This window comes from Scylla paramamosain, chromosome 36 (assembly GCF_035594125.1).
Source record: "Scylla paramamosain isolate STU-SP2022 chromosome 36, ASM3559412v1, whole genome shotgun sequence".
NCBI classification, from domain to species: Eukaryota; Metazoa; Arthropoda; class Malacostraca; order Decapoda; family Portunidae; genus Scylla; species Scylla paramamosain.
The window spans coordinates 15,486,908-15,501,907 of record NC_087186.1 but is presented as its reverse complement, the minus strand read 5'-3'; the positions used below and the strand labels follow the sequence as shown (position 1 = coordinate 15,501,907).

General features: G+C 45.8%; 2 protein-coding genes across 3 annotated transcripts in view; one reads left to right on the top strand and one right to left on the bottom strand.

Annotated features, from left to right (window-relative positions):
- LOC135091113 (uncharacterized) overlaps positions 1-9,420 on the top strand; it is a 13,472-nt gene extending 4,052 nt beyond the window's left edge. The window contains exons 2-10 of one of the 2 annotated variants that reach the window (XM_063988472.1): positions 268-492; positions 2,829-2,958; positions 3,731-3,884; positions 4,258-5,554; positions 6,250-6,410; positions 6,971-7,072; positions 7,993-8,109; positions 8,669-8,994; positions 9,170-9,420. In XM_063988472.1, coding sequence (XP_063844542.1) covers positions 268-492; positions 2,829-2,958; positions 3,731-3,884; positions 4,258-5,554; positions 6,250-6,410; positions 6,971-7,072; positions 7,993-8,109; positions 8,669-8,994; positions 9,170-9,278 — 2,621 coding nt within the window. In that variant the 3' untranslated portion in view covers positions 9,279-9,420. Of the gene's footprint in view, positions 1-267; positions 493-2,828; positions 2,959-3,730; positions 3,885-4,257; positions 5,555-6,249; positions 6,411-6,970; positions 7,073-7,948; positions 8,110-8,668; positions 8,995-9,169 lie in introns of those variants that run through there. The other variant, XM_063988473.1, reaches the window with a different exon arrangement.
- Positions 9,421-10,363: 943 nt separating this feature from the next.
- LOC135091115 (protein Wnt-4-like) overlaps positions 10,364-15,000 on the bottom strand; it is a 33,979-nt gene continuing 29,342 nt past the window's right edge. The window contains exons 4-7 of the mRNA XM_063988474.1: positions 12,978-13,084; positions 12,148-12,297; positions 11,396-11,598; positions 10,364-11,029 (exon numbers count right to left, since the gene is read on the bottom strand). Coding sequence (XP_063844544.1) covers positions 10,759-11,029; positions 11,396-11,598; positions 12,148-12,297; positions 12,978-13,084 — 731 coding nt within the window. The 3' untranslated portion in view covers positions 10,364-10,758. The remainder of the gene's footprint in view (positions 11,030-11,395; positions 11,599-12,147; positions 12,298-12,977; positions 13,085-15,000) is intronic.

Here is a 15,000-nt window from a genome sequence, read left to right as displayed (position 1 = left end):
ACCATCAGGTCTAGACGTGGCAGTCCCTGTATGAAAAAAAATATCAATCTATTTCCACTATCATCTTAAATTTATGTTGTCTTTTAAATTTCTCTCATGACATCACTAACTACAATATTCATTTCCTATTTAGTTGACGGGACGAGTGTTTGGGTTGCATCTAGTCTTCGTCGGAGGCTCCCTAATGACTCAGCACTCCTAAATTTACCTAGTCTTCTTTTAAAATTCCCCTAATGACGCTAACCACAATATCCATTCCCTCTTCAGCTGACGAGACGCGAGTATTTGGGCTACAGACGGAGGAGATGGGGCCAGGGAGGAAGGACGTGTTCTTGAGGTACAACTTCGCCCAACAAAGGACCGGCGGGCAGCCTCGTACGCTTCAGGAAGTTTCGGTGTGCTACAGATTTCGGCTCGCGCGGTATCGGGAGGCTGGCTGCATGTTTTTCTCCTACGCCTACTCCGACACGATGGATAACGCTCTGCTTTTCTGTGAGTGCGCTGTAAAAGTAGTTTGTGTTAGGGGACTTACCGTTAGTTTAGGTGTGTCTACTGGTAAACAACTAATATTTCAAGTGTGATAGTGTTACGTGCTTATGGATTTATTCGTCATTATTTCTGCAGTTCGTTTTCTTATTTATTTATTTATTTATTTATTTTTATTTTTATGATTTTTTTTGTGCGTTTTCTCTCACTTTTCTTACGTATGTTTATCGTCTATCTGTTATTCTTTTCTTGTGGTCCATTTTCTTCGTTTTCTGTTATTAGTAGTTGTAGTAGTAGTAATAGTAGTAGTAGTAGTCGTAGTAGTAGTAGTCGTAGTAGTAGTAGTCGTAGTAGTAGTGTCATTATCATTATTATTATCTCGTTTTGTTATGTGCATTCATGTTTAATTTTCATCTCCCTTTTACTTTCTGTTCTTTTATCGTCGTGTGCTCTTGTTCAGTTCCCTACCTATTAGTAAAAATCTTGCCATATGACGGTCTTTCGTTTGCCGTCAATAAATAAATAGTATTTCTATTTGTACCTTTGTTTTCAGCCTTTGGTTGTAATTAACATGCCTGATTTTATTGCTAGCTTATTTATCAGTCTCGTTAATTGATCCATTGATGCAAATAAAAACTAAAGATGATTAGTTTTAACGAGTTGAGTGTGTGGATGTATTATTAAGAGTGCCAGAGCCTCACACACACACACACACACACACACACACACACACACACACACGTAAATTTCTCAAACTGGACCTTCCTTTCACGTATGCATTCTTCTGACCGTCGATTTGTATACATGAGGGATGATGTATGACCACTATACATTTTCCACCACAGGACAAAAGTAGGAAGTACGCACGCACGTTCTCCTGATCTGTGGTGGAGTGTGTGTGAAACATTGTGCAGGCTGGGGTGGTGGGGTCACTGCTGGGGTGGGCGGGGCTATGCTGAAGGGGAGCGTTAGGCTGTGTAGTACCTTATATCTCAGTCCCCCCCCTATAAAAGAACATATGTGTGTGTGTGTGTGTGTGTGTGTGTGTGTGTTTTTTCTCTGGTTTTCTTTCGTGGAACTTGTTTATCATTCTCTCTCTCTCTCTCTCTCTCTCTCTCTCTCTCTCTCTCTCTCTCTCTCTCTCTCTCTCTCTCTCTCTCTCTCTCTCTCTCTCTCTCTCTCTGGTTGTATACTATATTTCTTTTCCTTTTCTTTTTCATTTTTTTTCATGAGATTTTTTGTCATACGCACAATAGGATTTTCTTCTTTTCCTGTAGCTTGTCTGTCATGTCTTTGGTACTTCACGTGGATTTCTTCAAATGACAAGACTGGTTTCATTACACATTCTAACTTTCAATCTGTTTTCTGTCTCATTTTGCCTTAGAAAAGAATGCGTATGCTGTGTCTCCTTTCTTTCTCCTCCTCTCTTATATATCAACATAAACATTAGCTACCCATATTATTAAACCTTCTGTATATTTTCATATTAACTTAACCTTGGAAGAATATTTGCCATGATTTTTTTTTTTATTTTTTATCTCAGTTTTCTTTGGAATGTTTCACGTATGTATTCTTGTATGTGAATTTCATGTGTCCAGGAATTCTGATTTATGTCGCGTTATGATTAAACCTTCGTGTTTTCGTATTATCGACTTTACATTCTTGCTTTGCATAACGTATTTACCCACACCTCTTTTTTTTAAATAGTGCTCTGATATTTTAATGTTTTGCTCAGCACTCAGTGTTTTTGCACCGTTGACTGTGCAGTGGGTACAGTGTGCGGGTGCCCTCTTAACCTACTCACCTAATTTTTTTAGAGCCTCTGTACTCTCATATTTTATTTAATTCCTCATGTGCACTTTATGTAACACTGACTCTCATGACAGTTTTCTTTCTCCCTTCGCGTTCTTTAAAAAAATTTTGCCTCGCATGTTTCTGTTTTCAAATATATTTTCATATTTTTTTCCATCTGCTCTGGCCAGCTTTCCTCTCATGTACTCGAAAACAGCCTCCGTTATTATTTTGATGAAACAAGCCACACATTTTCATTTATTAACCCTCTAACTAAAAAAATATTTCGTATACTTAGCATAACTTTCTATCTTTATATTTGTAGCCCATATAGTTTTATATTTCAAACCCTCTTAGCCTCGCATTCTACATTATCATTAATATACATTATTTTATTTACCAACCCTCTTAACTTATCTATATTTCAAATATTTAACCTAACTTTGTCTTTATATTTCTAGCTCGTATAGTTTTATATCTCAAAGCCTCTTTCTTTTCCTCGTGTCGTCCTCGTGTCCTCGCCGTGATGTCCTCGTCCTCGTCGTTTTCAGTCCAGAACGGCGACAATCTCGAGTTCTATTACAACGATGTGAAGGAATCGGCGCAGCTTAACCTTCAGGTGGATGACACTCTAGGACTCTGGCACCACCACTGCTTTGTCTTCGCCCGCTCCACCTACAGGTCTGTATCCCTTCACACCACCCTAGCTGTCATTCCGTGTTGTGCAGGATTACATTAGTCAGTCCATCAGTTTGCTCGTTTTCTTTCATCTCTTCGTTTTCTTTCTGCTCAGACATAATTATTCTCTTTGCTCTCTTTGACCTTAGATTTTTTTTTTTCTTCTCTTTCTTCTTTCACGTTTCCTTCCTTTCTCTGTTTGTTCTTCTCATCTTCCTCGTTTTCCTCGCCCTCCCTTTCCTCTTCCTCTCTTTACTTTTCTCGTCCTTATTTTTTTGTATGTCTTTTAATGATTTATTTTAGTATTGTTTGTTTACTTTTGCTTTCTTCTTTTCTTGCTTCACCATATCAGTTTCTTCCTCATCTTCTCTTATTTTCTTTCTTTCTTTCCTCCCTCTACATTTCTCTTCCTCAATCCAATCAATCAGTTGTGAGTAATTTCGTGTGTGTGTGTGTGTGTGTGTGTGTGTGTGTGTGTGTGTGTGTGTGTGTGTGTGTGTGTAGAAATGTGTAAATGTGGGACGTGGCTGTTTAAACATGAGGTAGAAATAGAATGATAGATTAATATAGAAAGAGATAAATAAAGGAAAACTATAAATAGAAATATAAGTAAGTAAACAGAGAGGAGAGAATTGGAAGGAGATGGAAGAGGAAGAGGAAATAATTAAACCAAAGAAATAAAAACAAAAAGAACAACGACACCACCACCACCACCACCACCACCACCAGGGTAACCAATCTATATCCCATTTTCTATTTTCTACCTCACTGCCAGGGTCTATATTGACGGGGAGCTTCTGGCAGAGGGGCGGACTCAGACACAGCAGACGGATATTCCTCTCAACGGCACTCTGTACGTGGGGCAGGACCAGGATCGCTATGACGGAGGCCTCGACCCCTCCCAGTCCCTCAGCGCCCACGTGGCCCAGGTTAAGTGGCGCCCAGGTAGTTCCTTTTACCTGGGGAATGCTGATTAGTTGGTCCCTACTTTCTATATGAAGGGGGTGGAGAAAGGAGGAGAAGTAGGAAGTGATGTAAAGCCATAGAGGTCAGGATTGCTGGAAGACGAAGAGGAAGAGGAGGAGGAGGAGGGGGAGGAAAAGAAAAAAAGTTTTTCGTTTTTGTTTTTACGGTTCATGTCTGGTGGTGGTGGTGGTGGTGGTGACGGTAGTAGTATCAGCAGCAGCAGCAGCAGTAGTAGTAGTAGTAGTAGTAGTAGTAGTAGTAGTAGTAGTAGTAGTAGCAGTAACAGTAGTGGTAGTAGTAATAGTAGCAGCAGCAACAGGAATAACACATCTGCAGGTCAACATCTGGGACCACGCCCTCAGCCCTGCCACCATCAGGAGCGCCGCGCTGTGTGAGGACAACCCGAGAGGCAACGTGCTGTCCTTTGACCTGCAGGAGGCGGAGGAGGCCAACGTGACGGTGGAGGAGGCACACGTCACCACCTTCTGCAAGAGCAACCCGGAGGTCGTGGTGGTGCCCCAGTTGTCCTCGCTGCAGGAGGCGATGGCGTTCTGCGGCCTCATGAACGCGTCTCTTTACATCCCAGAGGACGAGGAGACGAACGGGAGACTGTTGAACCAGAGCCTTCAGTTCCTTGACATCTGTGGCGGCAGGAGCTACAGGCTGCTGTTCCTTGACGCCACTGATGCTGCCAAAGAGAACCACTGGGTGAGGGGGAGTAGCGGGCGCCCTCTAGCCTTCCACAACTGGGCGCCAGGGGAACCGAACGGCGGCAAGAAAGGAAACTGTGTGGTGATGCGGAAGTCAGACGGCAGGTGGGGCGACACGCTGTGCACGGAGAGTCACTGCTTCGCGTGTCTCAGAACCCACCGGGACTTTCTGATCCTGCGTGGCATGTGTGAGCCTCGGGAGGACATGCTTCGCTTCTACATAATGGGGTACGTCAACGAGAGGCCGTTCTTCAAGGGCTTCTACAAGTTCATGATCCACTACTCCGGCAACTCCTCGTGGCTACTCCGCGACACAAACAAAGACTTGGTCCTCGCCGCCTTCACCCCGAGCGAGGACGTGGAGTATCCTCTGGGGCGGCGGCAGTGGCAGGTCCTGAGCAAGTTCTGTAAGTACTCCGTGGGCTCCTTCATCAGTCTGGGCCTGTCCTCCTGCACCACCCACCACTTCATGTGCTCCGATGGGTCGTGTGTGGCGCGCGCCGTCCGCTGCAACCTTCAGGACGACTGCCTGGACGGGAGTGACGAGGAGCACTGCAGCATCGTGGAGTTCGGGGAGAAATACTTCAACTACCGCCCTCCCCCCAGCGGCACCTTTGGGAAGCCCCTCGGCGTGGAGCCTTTGGTCGATCTTGTGAGGTTCTCCAAGATCGACGACATCAACTTGGCCTTCAACGTTGAGATCGAGGTGACGTTGGCGTGGCGAGACCGAAACCTGCGGCTGAACAACGTGCGGAGCGAGGAGGGGAAGAACCGGCTGTCCAGGAAGCAGGTGAAGGAGGTGTGGACACCAGATGTGGAGTTCCTTAACATCTACGACGGCCAGCAGAAGAACCTGAAGCTGTCTGTGGTGGTGAGGGAGAACAGGCCCGCTGACCCCCCGCTCTTCAACGACGTCAGGATGGGTGAGGGGGGGGCAGGGGAAGAGGGTAAAGATGAGGAAGGGTTGCCAGCATGACTCAGAAGGGTACGAGAAGGAAGAGATTGATGGGTAATGAGTGAGGGATGCCAGCTAGAGTGAGAAAGGTAGAGAAGATAATGATGAGTAAGAGTAGTTGTGGTGTTTGTATGACCGACAAAGATAGAATCGGAAATATAATGATGGATGAGGCTGAATAAAGCGTACTAGCTAGAGTGAGAAAGGCTGAGGAGAAAAAGGTAGCGCTAGGTAATGGTGACTGATACGTTAGCATGACTTGGAAAGATAGAGGGAAGAGAATAACAAGGATGTGTGAGGGTATAGCAGTATTGAGAAAAAGTAAAAGGAGAGGAGATAAAGGACAAGAGTGAACTAGTAACGTGAAGGGAAAAAAATTATGAATAAGAACAAAAAATATATTAGAACGATTAAGGAAGATACACGAGACAGCTCCAGGAATCTTAACCCTTTCAGCACCAGAGACCATCCCTAGCTTTATAAAATATTCTATTACTCGTCAGAAAAAGAATAAAAGGAAATGATTATAGTGGATAAGTAGGCAGCGATGATTTTCAACGTTAGTATTTTATTGATACCCGGAATTAAATCAAACGGACATCTTGGTACTGAAAGGATAACTGCAATAATGTGTGTCCCCTGCAGTGCCCCTTCACTCCGCAGACACGGTGCACTCCCCCCTCAGCGCGCAGTTAGTGAAGCGGCAGCAGTACTCGGCAAGCTTCTCCTGCAACTTCCTCCTTTTCAACTACCCCTTCGATACCCAGAACTGCAGCATCCTTCTCCGTCTGTCCTCCGCCGATAATGAGGTGGTGGAGTTTCAAGTAAGTCCTCCTCCTCCTCCTCCTCCTCCTCCTCCTCCTCCTCCTCCTCCTCCTCCTCCTCCTGTTTCTTACCCTCTTCCTCCTCTTCCTTCTCCGTTTCTTTCTCATTTGTTCCTCATCTTTTTATTTTTATTTATTTATTTTTTTGTTCGTCCTCATCGTTTTCCTCCTCTTCTTCCTCCCCATTCTTCTAATTTTGATTCTCTCTCTCTCTCTCTCTCTCTCTCTCTCTCTCTCTCTCTCTCTCTCTCTCTCTCTCTCTCTCTCTCTCTCTCTCTCTCTCTCTCTCTCTCTCTCTCTCTCTCTCTCTCTCTCTCTCTCTCTCTCTCTCTCTCTCTCTCTCTCTCTCTCTCTCTCTCTCTCTCTCTCTCCTCATTTTGTTCCCAAGATATCGATAAGATTTCTGAGATGCAAATTATATAAAAATCTGAATATAGAACTTGCACAGAGGAACCGAAAGTAACGTGTGTGTGTGTGTGTGTGTGTGTGTGTGTGTGTGTGTGTGTGTGTGTGTGTGTGTGTGTGTGTGTGTGTGTGTGTGTGTGTGTGTGTGTGTGCAGAACGCGTCAGTGGTGTACAGAGGCATGAGAAACCTTCCCAAATTCACCATTCTGAACGAAAAGGTGACACTCCTGAGCAACACGCAATACTCCGTCATTCAGGTGAGGCCCCGGCAGGTGACGCCAACCAGCAGGTAAGGGGGAGATAATGTGCAAGGTATACAGGTGTGTCTCATCGTAAAGGTACATTATAGTATTTTTTTTTCTTTTTTCTTTTTAATGTGCTAGTTCCAGATGTCTCGTTAACCCTTTCACAGCAACAGTTCACAGCGCTAAAGGCAGTGAATGGAATAAAAGGATAAATTAGAGTACATTTTATCATTTCTAAGTAGTATAATGTTTGTAAGTGGATGTGAAACAAGAAAAGTTGTCTCAGAAGGGTTAGTAATTAAAGACAGGTGTGACGAGTAACAGTGGAAGGGTTAAGCTAGAGTATACAGGTACCCTCTCATTCTGACGGTACTTTACAGGTGTCCAATTAAAAGATTAGCTACAGGTGCTTCATATTAGACAAAGTTATACAAGTGTCCTTTATTCCTCATAATTATCCTTCGTTTCTTTTTTTTTTCACATTATATATAGGCGGCATTTATTTATTAGTAGTATCAACATCAGCATTGTTAGTCCTCATCTTTTTCCTCCTCTTCTTTCTCCTCATTCTCCTAATTCTGATCCCCCTCCTTGTCTTCCTCATCCTGTTTCTCCTCCTCCTCCTCATCATCATCTTGTATTATGATTGTTGTTACTATTATTTGTATTCATATTTTTTTACGTATATTTGTCCTTCACTTCAATTCTCGATGCTAAGTTATATTTTCATTTATTTCTTTTACCTTCCTTACAAGTTTTATCTGTTTTCCTCCTTTATTTGAAACACCTGTTACTATACGGAACTTCCCCTTCACTCTTGTTACCCTTTGTTAAAATCCTTCAGTATTACACATTTCCTTTAGTCCCCCCCTCGCCTTCCTCCCGTAGTTGTTGTTTCACTTCCTGCGGGTCTGCCGTGCCGTGTGTTGCAGGTTGAGTTTCAGCTGGAGCGTCGGTACAGCTTGCTCGTGCTCACCATCTTCGTCCCCACCTTCCTGCTGATCGGCGTCGGCTACACCACTCTGTACATCCAGCTGCCGGCCTTCCAGGTAAGTCAGGCCATCAACTAGGGTGTCTATTTTCTCCTCTTTGTGTATTTCTCCCCCATTATTCTATTTTTTCATCATCTTTGTTTTTGTTTTTTCTCATGTCTATGCACTGGGGCCTCTTACTACACGAAGAAAGATGAATGAATTTATCTACACCTCTTACATATTCAGGATTTATCAAGAAACCACAATAAGGCATAAGAGTGAAGAGAAAACGTATGTATGTATGCATCCTTTGAAATTAAGGAAGTTCTTTGATATAATTAGCAATGTTTTTAGGTCTCTTGGTGTGTATTATGTGCGTTTTTCACTATTTTGTTAGGTAGAGTATATGAATAGTGTCTTAAAGCTTTGTGGATTTAGTTTGTTTATAATATTTTGCTAGAGAATGTGAACGAGTGATATTTTTCTAAGTTACCTAAAGAATCTGCAGGTATATCCATTTTCTCTCGAGTAGACATCTCCATTCTCTTTCCCTTACCTCCGCTCTCTCTCTCTCTCTCTCTCTCTCTCTCTCTCTCTCTCTCTCTCTCTGCACTAATCACCCTCCATTCAACAGGTGCGCTCCATCATGACCCTCACCACAATGCTCGTCATGTACACGCTCTTTAACCAAGTGTCCAGCGGCCTCCCTGACACAGCCTATATCAAGATGCTAGATATGTGGTTCTTCTTCTGCATCTTCCTTATCCTGAGCATCATCGTCCTACACGTCACGGTGGAGCATCTGCCGGAGGGAAACGCAGCCCCGGTACCTCCTCCTCCCAAGTCCGTGCCATCGCCATTACAGGAAATACGGAATATATCAAGATTGTCCGTTGTGAAGGTTCGTCCCGTGGTGCCCGCTGACCTGTCTTACTCTCCGTCCGGTTCCTGGCAGGCAAAGTAAGTCGTTGGTTTTGGGTTTTACCTCCTCTTCGCTTACTTGTTGATAAATTATTATGTTCTTTGTTGTTTTCTCTCTTGTATCCTATTTGCATTTGTGTTCTCTTTCTATTTTGTTTGCTTTTTTTTCTATTTTATTTTTCTCATATTTTCTTCCCTTCATCGCCTTCCTCAGGTGGACGGCGCCCTGGGTGATGTTCATGGCGCGGACTGTGGTCTATCCCACCATCATCTTCACCTTCAACGCCATCTTCTGGAGCGTCATTGTCTTCGTGTACGAGTGACGCCACCCAGGTAGTCTTCTAAGCTGCCACATCTCCTGACGCTTGGTGACAGCCTTACGCACCTTTGGAAGAGTGCAGAAGCGTAAGGGAATGTCCACAAAATACTAACTGTAAGATTGATAAATTTCTTTAAAGTATTGCATCGTTTATATTTCCTCACATAGCAGGGAGGCGGGGCGGGGTGCAATAGTTATAATGACGAGCAGTATTGACAGCAGGTTACTTCTATATAAGACAAAAGTACGGGTTAAAATTCAAATAAACTTTCTGTGGACATTTAATATACGGGATGGAAGGAAAACGTAGGGTCGAAGTTAAAAGCACAAATATGATACACCGTTGGAAATGTAATTATGAAGACGCTCAAGATCAAGATCACACCACAGCGGTTTGTTTTCTTTCTGGTCAGTGTGGTGAGCTGTACCGGCCCATTTTTGCTTGTTTACACCGCAATACAAGTGTGTCTAGTGTCCCCTTAACGCCGCGTGGTGCAGTGTTACCCAGTATTCCATTCACCAAGTAGAGGAAGGTCCAGCAACTCGCCTTTACATACTGGGACAAGGTATAGTTGAAATTGAGTTGTCATTTTTTTTTTTCCATAATTATCTAAACAAACAGTTGGATCAATATGGGATTTTGGCACAGCTTGTTTGACACCGTGCCCTAATTCATGAGGCCACAGTGCATTGTCAAGTGTGTTTAGTGTAGGAGTTTAAGCTTTCAAGGGGAGGTTGGCAAGTGGTGAGCAGACACTGGGAGAGGGAGGGTTGTGTGTGACGTAGTTGTGACGTGTATCATTCGCCCACCTATCCCTCTACTCCCGGCTTCCCCTCCCTCCTTACCCCCGTCCTACCCACATTCTCTCTCTCTCTCTCTCTCTCTCTCTCTCTCTCTCTCTCTCTCTCTCTCTCTCTCTCTCTCTCTCTTGTGCAGTATACGAACCCATGCACACATTTCTTGCTTTTAATAGCAGATAATCCTGAAGTATTGTTGGATCGTTTATGCAAAGTATCGTGATGACAGTTTTACCTTGTCTGGTGGTGAAAAGTTAACGTGGTAACTCAAGGTTTAAGATATACCATTCCTTTCTGCAGAAGTATATATATTTTTTTTCATGATTTACACATAGGTACGTATTTACCTCATATCTCGGTTTTATCTGTACGTTCACATAATGGCGAGGAGGAAGCTGTCACAACTCGTTCACTCCTCACAAACACTCCAGTTCTCGGAGGAGACAGACAGAGAGAAATCCAATGAACATCAAACATCTCTCGTATCATGTTTCACTGTTTGAGTTTCCCGACAGTTATCACCGTCACTTCTGTCAACCCTCGTATTTCCTCTCTCACTCGGGCTTTCCTTGAAGTCCTCGCCGATGCGCAAAGACGAAGAGGAAAGAGCGGCAACGGGAATTAACGTTCGTGTCAGAATATCGACTTACACCCGCTACACTTTTCCGCCTCGTAGCGTCACTTGCTCACTTACACACGGATATCCACGTCTCCTCTAGGCAGTCCATACAGGTCACTTGGCAGCACCACTTGAAGCGACAGTTGCATTTCCGCGTCACCACCTCCCGCCGCTGGTCGTAGCCTCTCCCGCAGCAAAGCGTGTCGCAGGAGTCAGGCCCCGTGGAGGTTCGGTTGCAGTGGCGCCCCGTAGTTCCCGCCACCTCCAGCCGCGAGTCATTGTTGCAGTAAGTTGGCGAGCGTTCCACGAAGAGAAGCGGAGATTCCGGGCTGATTTCTCTGTCAGGGGTCAAAGAGGTGTTAGTGTGTGGGGTTGTGGTACTTGTGGTGGTGGTGGTGGTGGTGGTGTAAGTTACTGATATGATTACTAATACTACTTTGTGCCCTCCTCCTCCTCCACTTCTTTTTTTTTTCCTTCCTCCTCCTCCTCCTCCTCCTCCTCCTATTACTACTACTACTGCCACCACCACCGGCACCACCACCACCATTATCACTATCCTAGATGAAAATTAAAGACAAACAGTAACAACATAAACAGATACATAACACCTCGCTTATAGGAACAAACTGAAGCACCAAAAAAAAAAAAAAAAAAAAAAAGAAAAAGAAAATTAGAAGGAAAACACGTTAAACTCCCTCGCTCACCTCCTGACGGGGCGGTACTTTCGAGCTGTGTTGGCTGTGTTGCCGAAGACCTCAGCGGCGGCGGACTTGGCTTCCTCGTATTTCTCCTTGAGCATGTCCCCGACGCGGCGGAAGTCCGGGGCAGCCTTCCAGCAAGTCCTCACTTCGCACGATCCTGACATACCGTGACACTTGCACCGCACCTCCCTGTTTCGCCGCACCACCTGCAGAAAGGTACATGTGTGAGGCAGGTGCGTGGGTGACGGGGGGGGGGGGGAAGGTGTGAGACAGGTGTGTGAGGGGAGATGTGTGTGTGGGATGTGGGGTAAAAGGTGTAGGATTTGTAAGGAAAGTGAATGAGGAGGAGGATGTGTGTGTGTGTGTGTGTGTGTGTGTGTGTGTGTGTGTGTGTGTGGCCAGAGTGAAGAGCGTGTTTAACGGTATCAATGAAAGAAGTAGGGGGGATAAGAAGTGCGAGAGAGAGAGAGAGAGAGAGAGAGAGAGAGAGAGAGAGGAGAGAGAGAGAGAGAGAGAGAGAGAGAGAGAGAGAGAGAGAGAGAGAGAGAGAGAGAATGATAAAAGACAAAGAAAAAATAAGAAAAAAAAATACTCACGAAACAGGGAAAAAAATAGGGGAAAAAAAAACAACACCAAAACCATATCACCTCTTAATTTCCCATTTCCTAACCATCCATCAACATCCTCACCTGTAATCACCCGCATCGATCACCTGGGACGTTAATTACCTCTACCTGGGCACGGCGGGAGCTCACCTTTCTGCCGACCTCGTTGTTGTACAGGTGTGTGAAGGTGATCATGTCCCGCGCCCGCTCCTTCGCATCCAGGAACCGTCTGGAATAGCGGGCGCCGAAGCGGGTGTTGTCATGGCACCCACTCCACTTCCAGGCCCTCTTCCCCCGCACCTGAGGACGTGAGGGGAAGGGGTGTTAGGTGTGGTGGAGGTGGAAGGGGTATGGGAGGATGAGATGTTGAAGGACTGGAAAGGGGAAGGTTATGGGATGATGGAAAGATTGGGGGAAGATGAGGGGAGGATGTGAAGAGGTGTGAGAGTAAAGGAAAGGAAGGGAGAAGATACAGGAAGGATATCAAGAGGTGTTAGGTGTGGTGGAAGGGGGAAGGAGTATGAGTTGTTGAAGCTGGAAGGTGTGGAAGGAAGGAAGGGTGTTGAGGTGTTGAAGGACTGGATGTTGGAAAGAGGACTGGAGTGACAGACGATGGAAAGAAATGAGAGGATAGAATGGGATTTCGAGGACCTGAGAGACAGAGAGGGAGAGAGCAGTGACAGAGAGGCTTTTCTACGAGTGTGGAAAGAGAACGAGGAGTAATGGAGTAATGGAGCAGTCACCAATTATATGAGTCTTTAGGAGGCCAGGGGGAGTGGCGCACCCGTCAAGTTAATGGGAACAAATCACACTGGCGGAGAAAGAGCCATAGAGGCCACAGGGGAGCACAGAGGACAGGCCACAGGGCAGTAAAGGAACACAAGACCCCAGACCATTGCTCCCTCAGTGAAGTGACCCTGGGGTGCCCTAATTAGAGGCAGGTGACTAGGCAGGTAAGGGGCAGGTAAGGGCACACTCACCACGCCGCAGGAACAGTTGTAGAGGCGCCCCGCTGCGCATGCGCGGGCCACACTGTGTGTCACCCCGGCAGCGGTGATGGCGTGACCAAAGGCGCTCTCGCTGAACCCTGCAGGAGGAAAGGAGGCTGTAGTAATAGTAGTAGTAGGAGGAGGAGTAGACGAGTAATAATGATAAATATAGTAATAGGTGAAAGGAAGAGGAATAAGAGGCCGTTTGAAAGGATATAAGAGAAAGAGGAGGAAGGCGTCAGGAAGGCAAGAGGATGAAGAGGAAGAGTATGAAACAGAAGAGGAATAAGAGGAAGCTGTTAGAAATTTAGAAAGAGGAGAACGAGGAGGAGGAGGAAAAAGAAAAGCATCAAGACGGCAAGAGAAGGAGGAGGAGGATGAGAAATAATCATAAGGAGATGGAAGAAATCATGAGCAAAGCAGAAGAAAGAGAATGAGAGATGAGAAATCTTAAGGAGAAAAGAAAAAAGCAAAATTAGGAAGCTGCGTCCACCACTACCACTCACACACACACACACACACACACACACACACACGCGCGCGCTGGGTGGCCGCGGTACCATCCATCACCGCCCCCGCCCCCCCGCGCAGCACAACAATGCCACACCTTCGTCAGGGCTTCGCGGGCGGCTCCAAGGGGCACGTCCTTCCAGCACATTGGCGGCCCACACCTCCAGGGGGCGCCCACACAGCCAATCACACGGGGGAAGGCGTGGCTCTCTCTCTCTCTCTCTCTCTCTCTCTCTCTCTCTCTCTCTCTCTCTCTCTCTCTCTCTCTCTCTCTCTCTCTCTCTCTCTCTCTCTCTCTCTCTCTCTCTCTCTCTCTCTCTCTCTCTCTCTCTCTCTCTCTCTCTCTCTCTCTCTCTCTCTCTCTCTCTCTCATATTAAGTTGTCAAGTTTTCCTCCTCCTCCTCCTCCTCCTCCTCCTCCTCCTCCTCCTCCTCCTCCTCCTCCTCCTCCTCCTCCTTCACTATTATTCCCTTATCATTATCACCACCTTCACCAATGTTTTCTTTATATTTCAACCGAAGTGACCTGGTGCACTCTCTCTCTCTCTCTCTCTCTCTCTCTCTCTCTCTCTCTCTCTCTCTCTCTCTCTCTCTCTCTCTCTCTCTCTCTCTCTCTCTCTCTATCTCTCTCCTCAGGGCGGTCAGCGGCTGGCTTTCCTAATTAATAGAGTCATTAGAAAGCCTACCTGCCTTACCTGGACCACCTTAGCTCTCCGGCCACCCAGGACTCACCTCCCCCCACCCCATCACCCATCACCTGTAACCCTCACCTGTACACCTCCATGCCTCTATCACCTGTATATTCTATTAACCTATCCCCTTTATCCTTCATCTACTCATCTATCTACCCGTCTCTCTCTCTCTCTCTCTCTCTCTCTCTCTCTCTCTCTCTCTCTCTCTCTCTCTCTCTCTCTCTCTCTCTCTCTCTCTCTCTCTCTCTCTCTCTCTCTCTCTCTCTCTCTCTCTCTCTCATTTGTGTCATTGTTGTTATTCTGAGAAGGGTTTTGTGTGTCCGTGATTTGTGTGTGTGTGTGTGTGAGAGAGAGAGAGAGAGAGAGAGAGAGAGAGAGAGAGAGAGAGAGAGAGAGAGAGAGAGAGAGAGAGAGAGCAGACGTTGAAATCAGGCGTTTGATCCCCATAGTCTCTCTCTCTCTCTCTCTCTCTCTCTCTCTCTCTCTCTCTCTCTCTCTCTCTCTCTCTCTCTCTCTCTCTCTCTCTCTCTCTCTCTCTCTCTCTCTCTCTCTCTCTCTCTCTCTCTCTCTCTCTCTCTCTCTCTCTCTCTCTCTCTCTCTCTAGACCAATGGACGAGTGAGTGAGCGATAGAATCCTTTGAGTTTCGTTCACACTCCACCACCAAAGGGTTAATTTATTGGTAATACCCGGTGATCTTAATTTATGGATCATTTCCCTTATTGTTTCGAAAGGACACGCACTGGTGGAATGTTTAAGAGTGTACCTGTGCTAATGGCTGAAAGGGACAGGTTAATGAGTATATGTGTGAGCAG